At 36.3% G+C, this 12,413-nt stretch overlaps 1 protein-coding gene across 1 annotated transcript in view; it reads left to right on the forward strand.

Moving 5' to 3' along the window:
• LOC122092927 (protein SRG1-like) overlaps nt 1-499 on the forward strand; it is a 9,110-nt gene extending 8,611 nt beyond the window's left edge. Inside the window, exon 3 of the mRNA XM_042663227.1 lies at nt 367-499. Coding sequence (XP_042519161.1) covers nt 367-499 — 133 coding nt within the window. The remainder of the gene's footprint in view (nt 1-366) is intronic.
• Nucleotides 500-12,413: the final 11,914 nt, after the last annotated feature.

A 12,413-nucleotide genomic window follows, 5' to 3' on the forward strand; every position in this document is an offset into this window, starting at 1 on the left:
AAAAAAAAAAAAAAATGCATTTATATTATAACTAATGGAAGCAGTTTCATTATTGTTGTACTATATGGCATAAAAATTTGACATGAAGGATATGGGTGAAGCATTTTGACATAAAATTTCATTGTGTCAATGTCAAAGAAGACCTTAGGGTTTTCTCTAAGGGGATATGTTAATAAAGTTCTAGAATGATTCAAGATTAAGCATTGTTCGTCAAGTTAGCACCTAAGTTAAAGGTGATAGACTTAGGTTGGAAAAATGTCTGATGAATGACCTAGAAAAGCAAGAAATATAGATATCCCATATGCATTTTCAATAGGTGTTTTAGTGTATGCTTAGGTATGAGCAAGATTGGTACTGACTTTGTAGTGGGAGTAATGGGAAGATTTTGGAAAAATATCACATTAGACAATGGGAAAGGAGTGATGAGTATCTTCAAGTGGCTAAGGATCATATTCTCACCTACAAGGGTGTAGCTAATTTGGGATTTACTGGACACTAAGATTCAAATTACACTAAGATATAAGGAAATCTACCTTAGGTTATATTTTTCTACTTATTAGAGGAGCAGTATCCTAAAAAAGTGTGACTTCCACTATGTAAGCAAAAGTTGTGGCATGCTATAAGGAACATTGTTTCTCAAGCATCATGGTTAAGGTACTTGGCACATATCTCAAAGTCGTTCCTCCTATATTGAGAAGTCGATGTTAATTTACTCGAATAATACTGTAGCAGTTCGCTTCTCTAACAACATTTCTTTGTGAGTCAATGTAAACATTGAGATAAAACATCTTATCGTTAAAGAAGATGTTTGGGATCATCGAGTAGCAAAAAGCATGTTGACATTGATGAAATGATGGCTAACCCTTTCACCAAATAGCTTCTGCCCAAGGTTTTTGTAGATGATGTGGATCATATGAGATTATCTAAGTCATTATGTGCTTGATGTTTTGGTAAATAATTAATGATTCCAAATATAAGTACTTCTATCATTCTTGTTTTGTGAATTTATGACTCGAAATTACAACACCTATATTGATGGAAGACAGTAAAGTTTGGACCCAAAGAGTGACTTTTGAGTTGATCCTATAATAGCTTAAGCCACGTAAATGGTCATTTTGAAAACAATGGCTCATTATAATACATGGAAGTCAGTGTTCTAGAAACTGGACATATATAGTAATGATTCATGGTCTTGAGTTTATATTTTGAACATAAAATAATCCATAAGGATTGACCCTAGATGTTACAACATGGCTACACAAAGTTTGCAATCCAAGACAAATTTTATTATGTAGTAATATGGATCAAGTGGGAAAGTGTTGGATGATGGGGGCTAAACTGCCACAACATCCTATGTGCTTTGAAAAACTATTGTTTCTTTAGACGTTAAAGAGCTTAATATAAGTATGTGGGACAAGTGGCTATTAAGGCTGTAACAGGGTTGAGTTGGGTCAGGTTTTTGAAAACCCTAAGCCAACCCTTAGTCCCCTTAATTGGGCCCAAGCCCGCCTAACCTTGACTTAGGGCCTAAAAAATTCAACCCTGACTCTGCCCTCTGAACCAGGTTAAGCTAACCTTGATTGGCTCTAAAACATTGAAATTTGTTTGAGGAAACTGCAACTAAATGAGACTAGTGCTAGACTTTCATCAGCCCATGCCTTAAACAATCATTTTATTAATACAATTTTAACAAAGAAATTAGTATAGTACGTCCAACACAAAGATAAAGTTACAATATAAAAGATAAAACAATATGCTTTTCTCATGAAGGGAAAAAAGCCGAGGTTAATGAGGGTACTACCATGAAAAGGTTAAAACCTCGAGCTCGAGGATGTAGTAATCTAATAAAAAGACCTATCTATCATCTAATGGACACAATCAAAACCCTATTGAATACAATTTGGTCATAGAATGTGGTTATTAAACTAAAACTTTTTCGGCGCTGAAAGTACAAGAATAATCAAGTAGCCACTTTCATGGATGTTATAGAATTGAAAATAGATGCGAACATAGGATCCTACATTATAAGGACCGGCTCAACCCTGATTGAGTTCAGAACTTCCTGGCCCTGACCTTCCCTCTGGCCTTTGGGCCAGGGTATCTCAGCCCAAGCCCCATTTAAGCTCCGGACAGACTCGGGCCGATAGGGTCAAACTTGCACTCCTAATGGCTACCTTTAATCATATCTGCTTCCTTGATGAGAGGAGTGGATTAAGATGGTGTTACACAATGGTTCGGGTTTTGTAGCTTTGAGTAGTAGACTGTCCATCAATCTATGTGTTACATCTAACACTACAACAAAGGAGGCCTATAATTGCGATTTTTTCAACAGTAAATGGTCTAACAATCTGTAGCAATATCTAATTAAGAACTTCGCAAAAAGCAAAAAACTAAGTAATGTTGTGTGGTAAATCACTACGGCAGAGAACACTAAGTGGATGCAGGCAACAAAATTTCGAGCGTTTTACAACAATAAGTTTGGGCAGAGATAGAGGGGGGTATGATTGGCCTATTTATTATTTTGTGAGAAAAGTTTTTGTGAACTAAGGTATTTCCTACGCCAATTAATTTACGTACAAATATTTTATAATATTTTCTCTACTTGAAAAATCGAATTAAAAAAAAAAAGCTTCTTTAAGTATTATGCATAGGACACACCTTAGGTCCAGAGAACCCTTTTCCTTATTTTATTCCAGATTTATATTATAAATTAATTTTTTATTAGATAATTCCCAACAAAGAAAAACAAGGGAAGTTCTATTCCATTACAATGAAAATATTTTTAATTAAAGAGAGAGGGAAAAAAGGGGGGGGGGGGGCTGGGGAAAGGAAGCCTATGGACCTAACTTTAAACCATGAAAACCATGAAGAAGAGTAAATACATAAATAAGGAAAGAAATTCTCATCTACAAATAATTATAATGATCTCTTCCCCCTTCTGCAACCCCTAAGCACATTCCCAGTTGTGACTAAATGTCGAGATATGCTCCAGAGACTCGAAGAAACACAAGGAGGATGATGAAGATGATGATGCTGAAGAAGTCCTTGGGCTTTCCATCAACCCACTATCCATAACATCTTCTTCGTCAATGGTTTCCAAGGTTTTACGAACCAGGGGCTTAGACACAGAAACAATACGAGATGGCAGCACTGCAGAGAATGGAGCCTTAGGTGTTGTTTCTAACAACTGGTTCTTATATTTCTGAAGAACCAGCCCAGCATACCCAGCTTCAACTGATACTGAGACTATCACTGGAGATAACTGACCTCCCTCCATTTCTATAATCTCTCTTGAGGTGGCTTTGATGGGTTGGAAAGTTATTGGAACCCTTCCAAGCAAGAGAAATTGCCTGAGTTAACTGCTTATCTCCTCCTCCATGTTAGTTCATTTATATAGGAGTCGCACTAAATTAAATAACCTTGACTTTTCATCTAATTTCAGAGGAACTTATATGAGAGACTGTGTAATTAGAGACGACAATAGAGGGTATTTTCAGTAATATGAAAGAGTGGAGGAAATGCCGCCTAGACCGTAGAACATGGATTGCACAGAAAAGAGCTGGCGCGGCCTTTTGTACTTTTTGCATTAAATGCTGTTGTTTGGAGTGATTTGTATGGGTCCCTTTTTGTTATACGGTCGTCCTTAACGACACAGCCAGGATCAGCCAATAGACCCTACATAAGGAAAACGCACATGAAAGATTCACATGGTGGACACCCTAGGTAGGATGGAAATTTCATCTTGTTACGGTATGATCTATTATCATCGTGGTAGAGTCTGTTCTGGTCTTGTGCGATACTATAATCCACCCCTCTTATCATTGTGGTTGAGTCAATTCCGGTCTTATGTGTTGATACCAAGGATATAGGTATTGGGATCAGTGTTGGTATATGGATTTGGATCGGTGTTTGTATCTATTGATATCGATCCAATATCAATTTGAATTGGATTGAATCAGATCAATGCATATAAATCACTTCTGCCTTTATTTTTTCATAGAAAATATTAACATCAGATCATGATACATTAATCGAATCGAATCATACCACGAGGATTATCAAAATTTATCAAAACAAATCATTCTTCAAAACAGATCAAGAATTTAAAATAAACTGAGCATATGTCAATGAGAGAGAGAGAGAGAGTACCCTACTGCTATGGGTGATACTTCTCAATGGACAAACTTTTACAAGCTGAGGTCATACCATTTCTATTGATCCCTATGCTCTAGGGCATCCAAGTGGGCCGGACTCTACAATGAATAGTCACATCTCGTCTGCATAGATATGGTTGAAGAGTCATGAATGTATGCATGTAAGGAGTTTTCAAGAAAAGAAAAAGATGCATGCATGCATGGTTCACATGCATATATACATCAAACATCAGACTTTGGCAAGCACAACCATAGTTCCTGCATAGGCACCTGCTTAATACGTATTTACTAATTGACAAAATATTTCTTGTGAAGAGGTGAGGTTCATGCACATGCACGATTGGCCACACTCCCAAATAATCTTTTTTCTCTTATTACTAATTTACATACAAAAGTAAAGAAAATTATTCGATAATGAGCCTCTCATGGGAGCCCTTTTACTGATCAATGAGGTGTTCTTAAACATAAATAAAGTTCCTTGTATTTATATTATATTTATATTTTATTTTTTGAGTAAAGATCTTATATTTATCAAACTCCCGTTTCAAAGCATTTATGAGTTTAGATCTATTACACGTATAATAACCTGATCGTACATATGAGGATTCAACATCTGTCTTACTTCCTACCATTATAAAGGTGAAAAATGATATATATAAATGCAAAAAGGACAATATTAAAAATTCACATAAATAATCAAGTGATTGTACGTGTGGTGAATCCAAATTCAGCATATCTTTCCATTCCGCTTTTTTCTCTTGCTAATTCTAAATCACTAAATACCCATATTCCACTCTCGGCTACCACAACATCCCATCCCTCTTTACTTCCCTCCACTCCACTCCCCCCTCTGATGGCACCCCTCTCCTGGAACCTCTTCTGGTATCTCCCTCTCTTCCACCCCCTGCTCCACCACCAACTCTCACCTTGCCTTCCCCTCTATTCTAACCCATCACCACGCGGTTTGTGCAATTCATGAGCCAAAATTGTTAAGTTTGTTTTGAATTCTTGACCCGTTTTGAAGATTGACCCACTCCGATATATTTTGGTGACGACCCGAACTGTAAGTTTTTTGAGATCTGTAATGGAAACAGAGGGGTATGGTTTGACCGGATTGACAGTGACCCGATGGGTTGACTTGCGACTTAGAGTATATAATGTACTGCTGTCTTGTTGAAAAAGGCATTGTATTTTTTTTTTTTTTTTTTTGGTTTCGAGCTAGGATTTCAAGGCCATTTTTCTCGCCGCTGCTTGAATGTAATCTCTCTTCTTCATAATAAAACATCTTTTTCTTCGCCCGAGGACGTAGTACATTACACCGCTGTGTGAACCTCATTAAATCTCTGTATTATGCGGATCTATTGTTTATTTATTTTCATATTTCTTGATTTTGCTCTAACAAAAATAATGATAAACATAGACAAATGGATAAATTGAAACTAGACTTCGACCTGAGCCAGAATTATTTCAAGTGTGCAGGCATCATGACATGGGTTATGTGAATAAGAAGGATTGTATGTATATAGTAAAATCATAATCTATACACATGCATTGCATGTATGTACCAACAAGCAGTGGCAGATTAGAGCATTGGTGCCACCTTATCTGTAAGCATTTATAAAGCAATATTTTTCTGGACATTTAGAGCTGCTGTATTTGTCACCTTGTCATGTTCAATAGTAGGATGTTACGTATAAGAGAGAGGAAACCAGATAGAGAAAGAGAGAGGAAAGTGGTAACATCAGAATCATATATAGTTGGTTAGTCATGGCGAAGTTTTGGAATAAGGCATGATCACATGGTGATCTTCAGATGATGTAATATACATCATTAATGCCATCAACATCATTATAAGCTTTATGCATATACTCTTTTCCAGGATTAGTCCAATCTCACTGACGGCAAAGAACAGTAGGACGTGCAAGCGTTCAGCCTTTCTTTTGCTTAACCCGATGCCTTGCGTGGTGTGTAAAGGGGGGGGGGGGGAGAGAGAGAGAGAGAGAGAGAGAGGAAAGGAAATTATGGAGGTAGTAGAAATTATTCCATTTCAACACAAACTGATTAAGATGCATTATATATTTCTTCCAAACACGCACAAATCTTTAACCACCAAATCTTAATATGATCATAATTTAAGTATGAGCATTCTGTGCTGAGATGCAAGAGATGGAGTTCCTTGAAGAGTTTCTAATGGAGGCAGCTCGATCAAATTGTCCCAAGAAAAGAAAAAAAAAAGGATAATGTTTGTTATGGCAAACACGGCATAATTTCTGACCACCAAAAAGGTCTTTGTTTTGAGTTTTCTCTTAATTTCCCTTGAGATTGAATTTCAGAATAGGTGTTGAATCCACACTGGTAAATCCAAGGGAATGACATTCTCAAAAACCTTTTGCTTTTAAAAAGTGGGCCACCTAAAATTGTCTTCTTGAAATGTCTGCATCAATTTTCCTTTTTGCGCTTTCTTCAGCCAATGATGGAGAAGACTCAGGGCTCATGGTCAAAACCGTGGACCCGACCATATCCACTTCTAATACCACAAACACTAGATGAGTACAGGCACTAATTTTCTGCTTTTCCGTGCATTTACAAGAATTATTCTTAGATTGATAGTAGGATGGAAATTTCCTTCCTCCTTTGCATGAATGATACTAACTTCGTAGTTGGAGTAGACAATAAAACCTTCCCTTATCAAAGTTTTGGAGAAAAGAACGTGTTACCTGGGGGAAAAATGACGGCCTAGCCCATATGAGATACAAAAACAAAACTCTATTCCTTAATGATTTCTTTATGCATCCCCTCATTGACCACTATTTTGGTACAAGGATCACGTGATCAGGTAGCATTCTTCCCAAAAGTTTTAAATGATATGATGGATAGGGGGAAAAGTTGTTTTCAAAAGTCCATTGAGATATAGAGGCTTATCCATATGGCTTAACCAATTTTTTTACCGACGTGGAGAGTTCATTTGATTAAATGGACAATGTCCTTTTTTTTTTTTTAGGTAGAGGACAATACCCTCCTATATATATATATATATATACACACACACTACTAAACTTGCACATGCAATGCACGTATGAACTTTTGTTATGTAGCAAATAGCAATGTATGATACAAGTTAATTGAATAAATAAGGAAAAATTACATGATTTGTATAGATTAGATTTTTAAGATAATACTTTAGCTCGCTGGTAATTTCATAAGACGGGCCCATTCAACTATGATATACATATGTTAAATCGAAAGGTATCAAGTTATTCTACCTTTATTTCTATAATCAGACATTATATTTGTGTACCCAAAAAAGGGGAAACACGGAAAAGCCTTAACGAGTGCCTTCTGAATTTGTTAGAAATAAGTTCATATTGTAAAGTATTAAGCAACTGGTTACAGTGAGACCGTGTAAACGTACAAATCATTGCCAAATTGCTTCATTTTTGTTTCCTCTATACTGGGATTCATTGCAAATAGATAAGAAATGAATAATGTTTAATCTGGAACCAACTATAAGTCTATTTACTTCAAAGCAACAAATTAGTACTTTTGAGAAGCAAGTGCATACTGCAGTCTCTGGACAGAACTAACTTCGTAGAATATACTGGGTTACACAAAAAGATGATAGTACCTAGAGCAACAAACAAAAGATTTCACATTAGTAGAACCATTCTATAATGTTTAAAAAAAAAAAAATTAGTGATTTAGGTTCAGTGTAGTTAGAAAACATACCTTCTTGCCTAGGAAGCTGAAATTTGGGGAGAGGGTGCTATAAAAATTTTAGTACTCATTTGGATCATGTAGTGTTGGATTTTAAAGCTTTTGAGAATAAATTTTTACATGTACTCAAATTTTTATATTCAGCTTTTTAGCCTTTTGTCACGCCTAGCACTCAACGGAGTAGGCAGGGTGAAAAAAATAGTCCCACATCAGATAGGCAAGGGTGAACTTGGGTCTATATAGTGGGATGGTATTCTCACCTAATAGGCTAGTATTTTGGTTGATGGGTCAGCCTGTGACAAAGTGGTATCAAAACCAACCCGACCCGAATCCAATTGCATGCCAAGCACTCCAAAGGAGGTGTAGGTAGGGTGGCCCACCATGACGAGGGCATCATGGAATTAGGTGGGGAAGAATGTCACGCCAAGTGCTCAAGGAAGTAGGCAAGGTGAAAAAAATAGTCCCACATCGGATACACAAGGGTGACCTTGGGCCCTTATATAGTGGGATGGTATTCTCACCTAATAGGCTTGTCTTTTGGGCAGATGGGCCAGCCCTTGACACTTTGCTGTAAAGACTTTTCATTGGAAGCATGTAAGAGATTTTGGTGCATGTCTCTAAGTAAATTGGTTTTTGTCTTTCACTTTATCTCTACTTCCCTTTCTAGTATCATGTGATTTCTATTTACACCAATCATCTTCATCTATTTAGGTAGAATTGTTAGTAAAAGCTTTATTGTTCTTCAGTTCACCCTTTCTTTGGTTGCCATCTGTCCAAAAGTCCAAACTCTTAATTTTATGGTATAAGGCCATGAAAGTTGAGATGGAGTGGAGAATAATCGGGAAGAATCAAGTGTTGAAACTTATTGAATTACCAAAGGGAGCCTCAACTGTTTGGTTTAAATGAGTTTTAAAACTGGAAGGGATCCCAATGATAGTATTGATGTATACAAGGCCTATCTTTTTTTGTGAAAATATTTAAATAAAAAGGTTGATAATAATTTTAAAGAAATATTATTTTTTTCCAGTATCAAAATGATTCCTTGTGAATCATTATGGCACTAGTAATGCACTTTGATCTTGAGTTGCATTAGATGGATATCGAAATGATATTTCTAAATGATGACTTTATGGAGGAGGTACACGTGGATCAACTGGAAGATTTTTTTCGGATAAAGGGAATTATTTGGTCTGCAAGCTTAATAGATTCATATATGAATTGAAACAAGTTTTTTGACAGTGGTACATAAAATTTGGTAACATGACTAATTCTTTTGAATTTGTGAAAAACTATATTGATTAATGCATTTATATTATAACCCATCTGTGGTTGCCCAGATGGTTAAGACGAGATTGTGTGGATAGGTGCACGGTCCCAGGTTCGATTCCCCACCTATGCATCTGCGATTTGAGTGGAGACCATGTTGATGGGTTAACAAAAAAAAAAAAAAATGCATTTATATTATAACTAATGGAAGCAGTTTCATTATTGTTGTACTATATGGCATAAAAATTTGACATGAAGGATATGGGTGAAGCATTTTGACATAAAATTTCATTGCGTCAATGTCAAAGAAGACCTTAGGGTTTTCTCTAAGGGGATATGTTAATAAAGTTCTAGAATGATTCAAGATTAAGCATTGTTCGTCAAGTTAGCACCTAAGTTAAAGGTGATAGACTTAGGTTGGAAAAATGTCTGATGAATGACCTAGAAAAGCAAGAAATATAGATATCCCATAGGCATTTTCAATTGGTATTTTAGTGTATGCTTAGGTATGAGCAAGATTGGTACTGACTTTGTAGTGGGAGTAATGGGAAGATTTTGGAAAAACATCACATTAGACAATGGAAAAGGAGTGATGAGTATCTTCAAGTGGCTAAGGATCATATTCTCACCTACAAGGGTGTGCCTAATTTGGAATTTACTTGATACTGGATTCAAATTACACTAAGAAAAGTATCTCTGAACTAAGGTATTTCCCACGCCAATTAATTTACATACAAATATTTTATAATATTTTCTCTACTTAAAAAATCGAATTAAAAAAAAAGCTTCTATAAGTATTATGCATAGGACACACCTTAGGTCCAGAGAACCCTTTTCCTTATTTTATTCCAGATTTATATTATAAACTAATTTTTTATTAGATAACTCCCAACAAAGAAAAACAAGAGAAGTTCTATTCCATTACAATGAAAATATTTTTAATTAAAGAGAGAGGGAAAAAAAAAAAAAAAGGGAAAAAGGATGCCTATGGACCTAACTTTAAACCATGAAAACCATGAAGAAGAGTAAATACATAAATAAGGAAAGAAATTCTCATCTACACGTAATGATCTCTTCCCCCTTCTGCAACCCCTAAGCACATTCCTAGTTGTGACTAAATGTCGAGATATGCTACAGAGATTCGAAGAAACACAAGGAGGATGATGAAGATGATGATGCTGAAGAAGTCCTTGGGCTATCCATCAACCCACTATCCATAACATCTTCTTCGTCAATGGTTTCCAAGGTTATACGAACCAGGGGTTTAGACACAGAAACAATACGAGATGGCAGCACTGCAGAGAATGGAGCCTTAGGTGTTGCTTCTAACAACTGGTTCTTAGATTTCTGAAGAACCAGCCCAGCATACCCAGCTTCTATTGATACTGAGACTATCACTGGAGATAACTGAGCTCCCTCCATTTCTATAATCTCTCTTTGAGGTGGCTTTGATGGGTTGGAAAGTTATTGGAACCCTTCCAAGCAAGAGAAATTGCCTGAGCTAACTGCTTATCTCCTCCTCCATGTTAGTTCATTTATATAGGAGTTGCACTAATTAAATAACCTTGGCTTTTCATCTAATATCAGAGAAACTCTATGTGAGACTGTATAATTACAAACGACAATAGAGGGTATTTTGAGTAATATAATATAAAAAAAAAAAAAAATAAATGCTGTCTAAGCCGTAGAACTTGGATTGCACTGAAAAGGGTTGGGGCGGCCTTTTGTACTTTTTGAATTAAATGCCATTGTTTTGGAGTGATTTGTGTGGGTCCCTTTTTGTTATACGGTCGTCCTTAACAACACAGCCAGGGTCACGGACAAGGCACATGAAAGATTCACATGGTGGACACCCTAGGTAGGATGAAAATTTCATCTTGTTACGGTATGTTCTATTATCATCGTGGTAGAGGCTGTTCTGGTCTTGTGCGATATTATAATCCACACACCTTTTATCGTCAATTCCGGTCTTATGTGTTGAGTATCTATCGATATTGATTCAACATCTATTTGGATTGGATTGAATCAGATTAATGCAAATAAATCACTTTTGCCCTAATTTTTTCATAAAAAGTATTAACATTAGGTCACGATACGTTAATCGAGTCGAATCATTCCACAAGGATTATCAAAATATGTCGAAGTATATCATTCTTCAAAACGGATCAAGAATTTAAAATAAACTTAGCATATGTAAGTGAGAGAGAGAGAGAGAGAATCCTACTGCTATGGGTGATGCTTCTCAACAGACAAACTTTTACAAGTTGAGGTCATACTATTTCTATTGATCCCTATGCTCTAGGGCATCCAGGTGGGCCGGACTCTATAATGAATAGTCACATCTCGTCTACATAGGTAGGGTTGAAGAGTCATGAATGTATACATGTCCGAAGTTTTCAAGAAAAGAAAAAGGTGCATGCATACATGGTTCACATGCATATATACATCAAACAGCAGTCTTTGGCAAACACAATCAGGGTTCCTATATAGGCATCTACTTAATACGTATTCACAAATTGATAAAATGTTTCTTGTGAAGAGGTGAGGTTCATGCACATGCACGATTGGCCGCACTCTTCCAAATAATCTTTTTTCTCTTATTACTAAGTTACATACAAAAGTAAAGAAAATTATTCGATAATGAGCCTCTCATGGGAGACCTCTCATGGGAGCCCTCTCATGGGAGCCCTCTTATTGATCAATGAGGAGTTCTTAAACATAAATAAAGTTCCTCGTATTTATATTATATTTACATTTTATTTTTTGAGTAAAGATCTTATATTTATCAAACTCCCATTTCAAAGCATTTCTGAGTTTAGATCTACCACACGTATGATAACCTGATCGTACATGTGAGGATCCAACATCTATCTTACTTCCTACCATCATAAGGGTGAAAAGTGATATATATAAAAGCAAAAATGACAATATTGAAAATTCACATATATAATCAAGTGATTGTACATGTAGTGAATCCAAGTTCAGCATATCTTTCCATTCCGCTTTTCTCTCTTGCTATTTCTAAATCACTAAATACCCATATATCCCCTCTTGGATGCCACAACAATCCCATCCCTCTTTACTTCACTCCACTCCACTTCCCCCTCTGATGGCACCCCTCTCCCGGAACCACTTCCGGTATCTCCCTCTCTTCCACCCCCTGCTCCACCACCAACTCTCACCTTGCCTTCACCTCTGTTCTAACCCATCACCATGTGGCCTGTGCAATTCATGAGCCAAAATTGTTAAGTTTGTTTTGAATTCTTGATCCATTTTGAA

Source organism: Macadamia integrifolia, chromosome 11, assembly GCF_013358625.1.
Source record: "Macadamia integrifolia cultivar HAES 741 chromosome 11, SCU_Mint_v3, whole genome shotgun sequence".
Classification (NCBI taxonomy): Eukaryota; Viridiplantae; Streptophyta; class Magnoliopsida; order Proteales; family Proteaceae; genus Macadamia; species Macadamia integrifolia.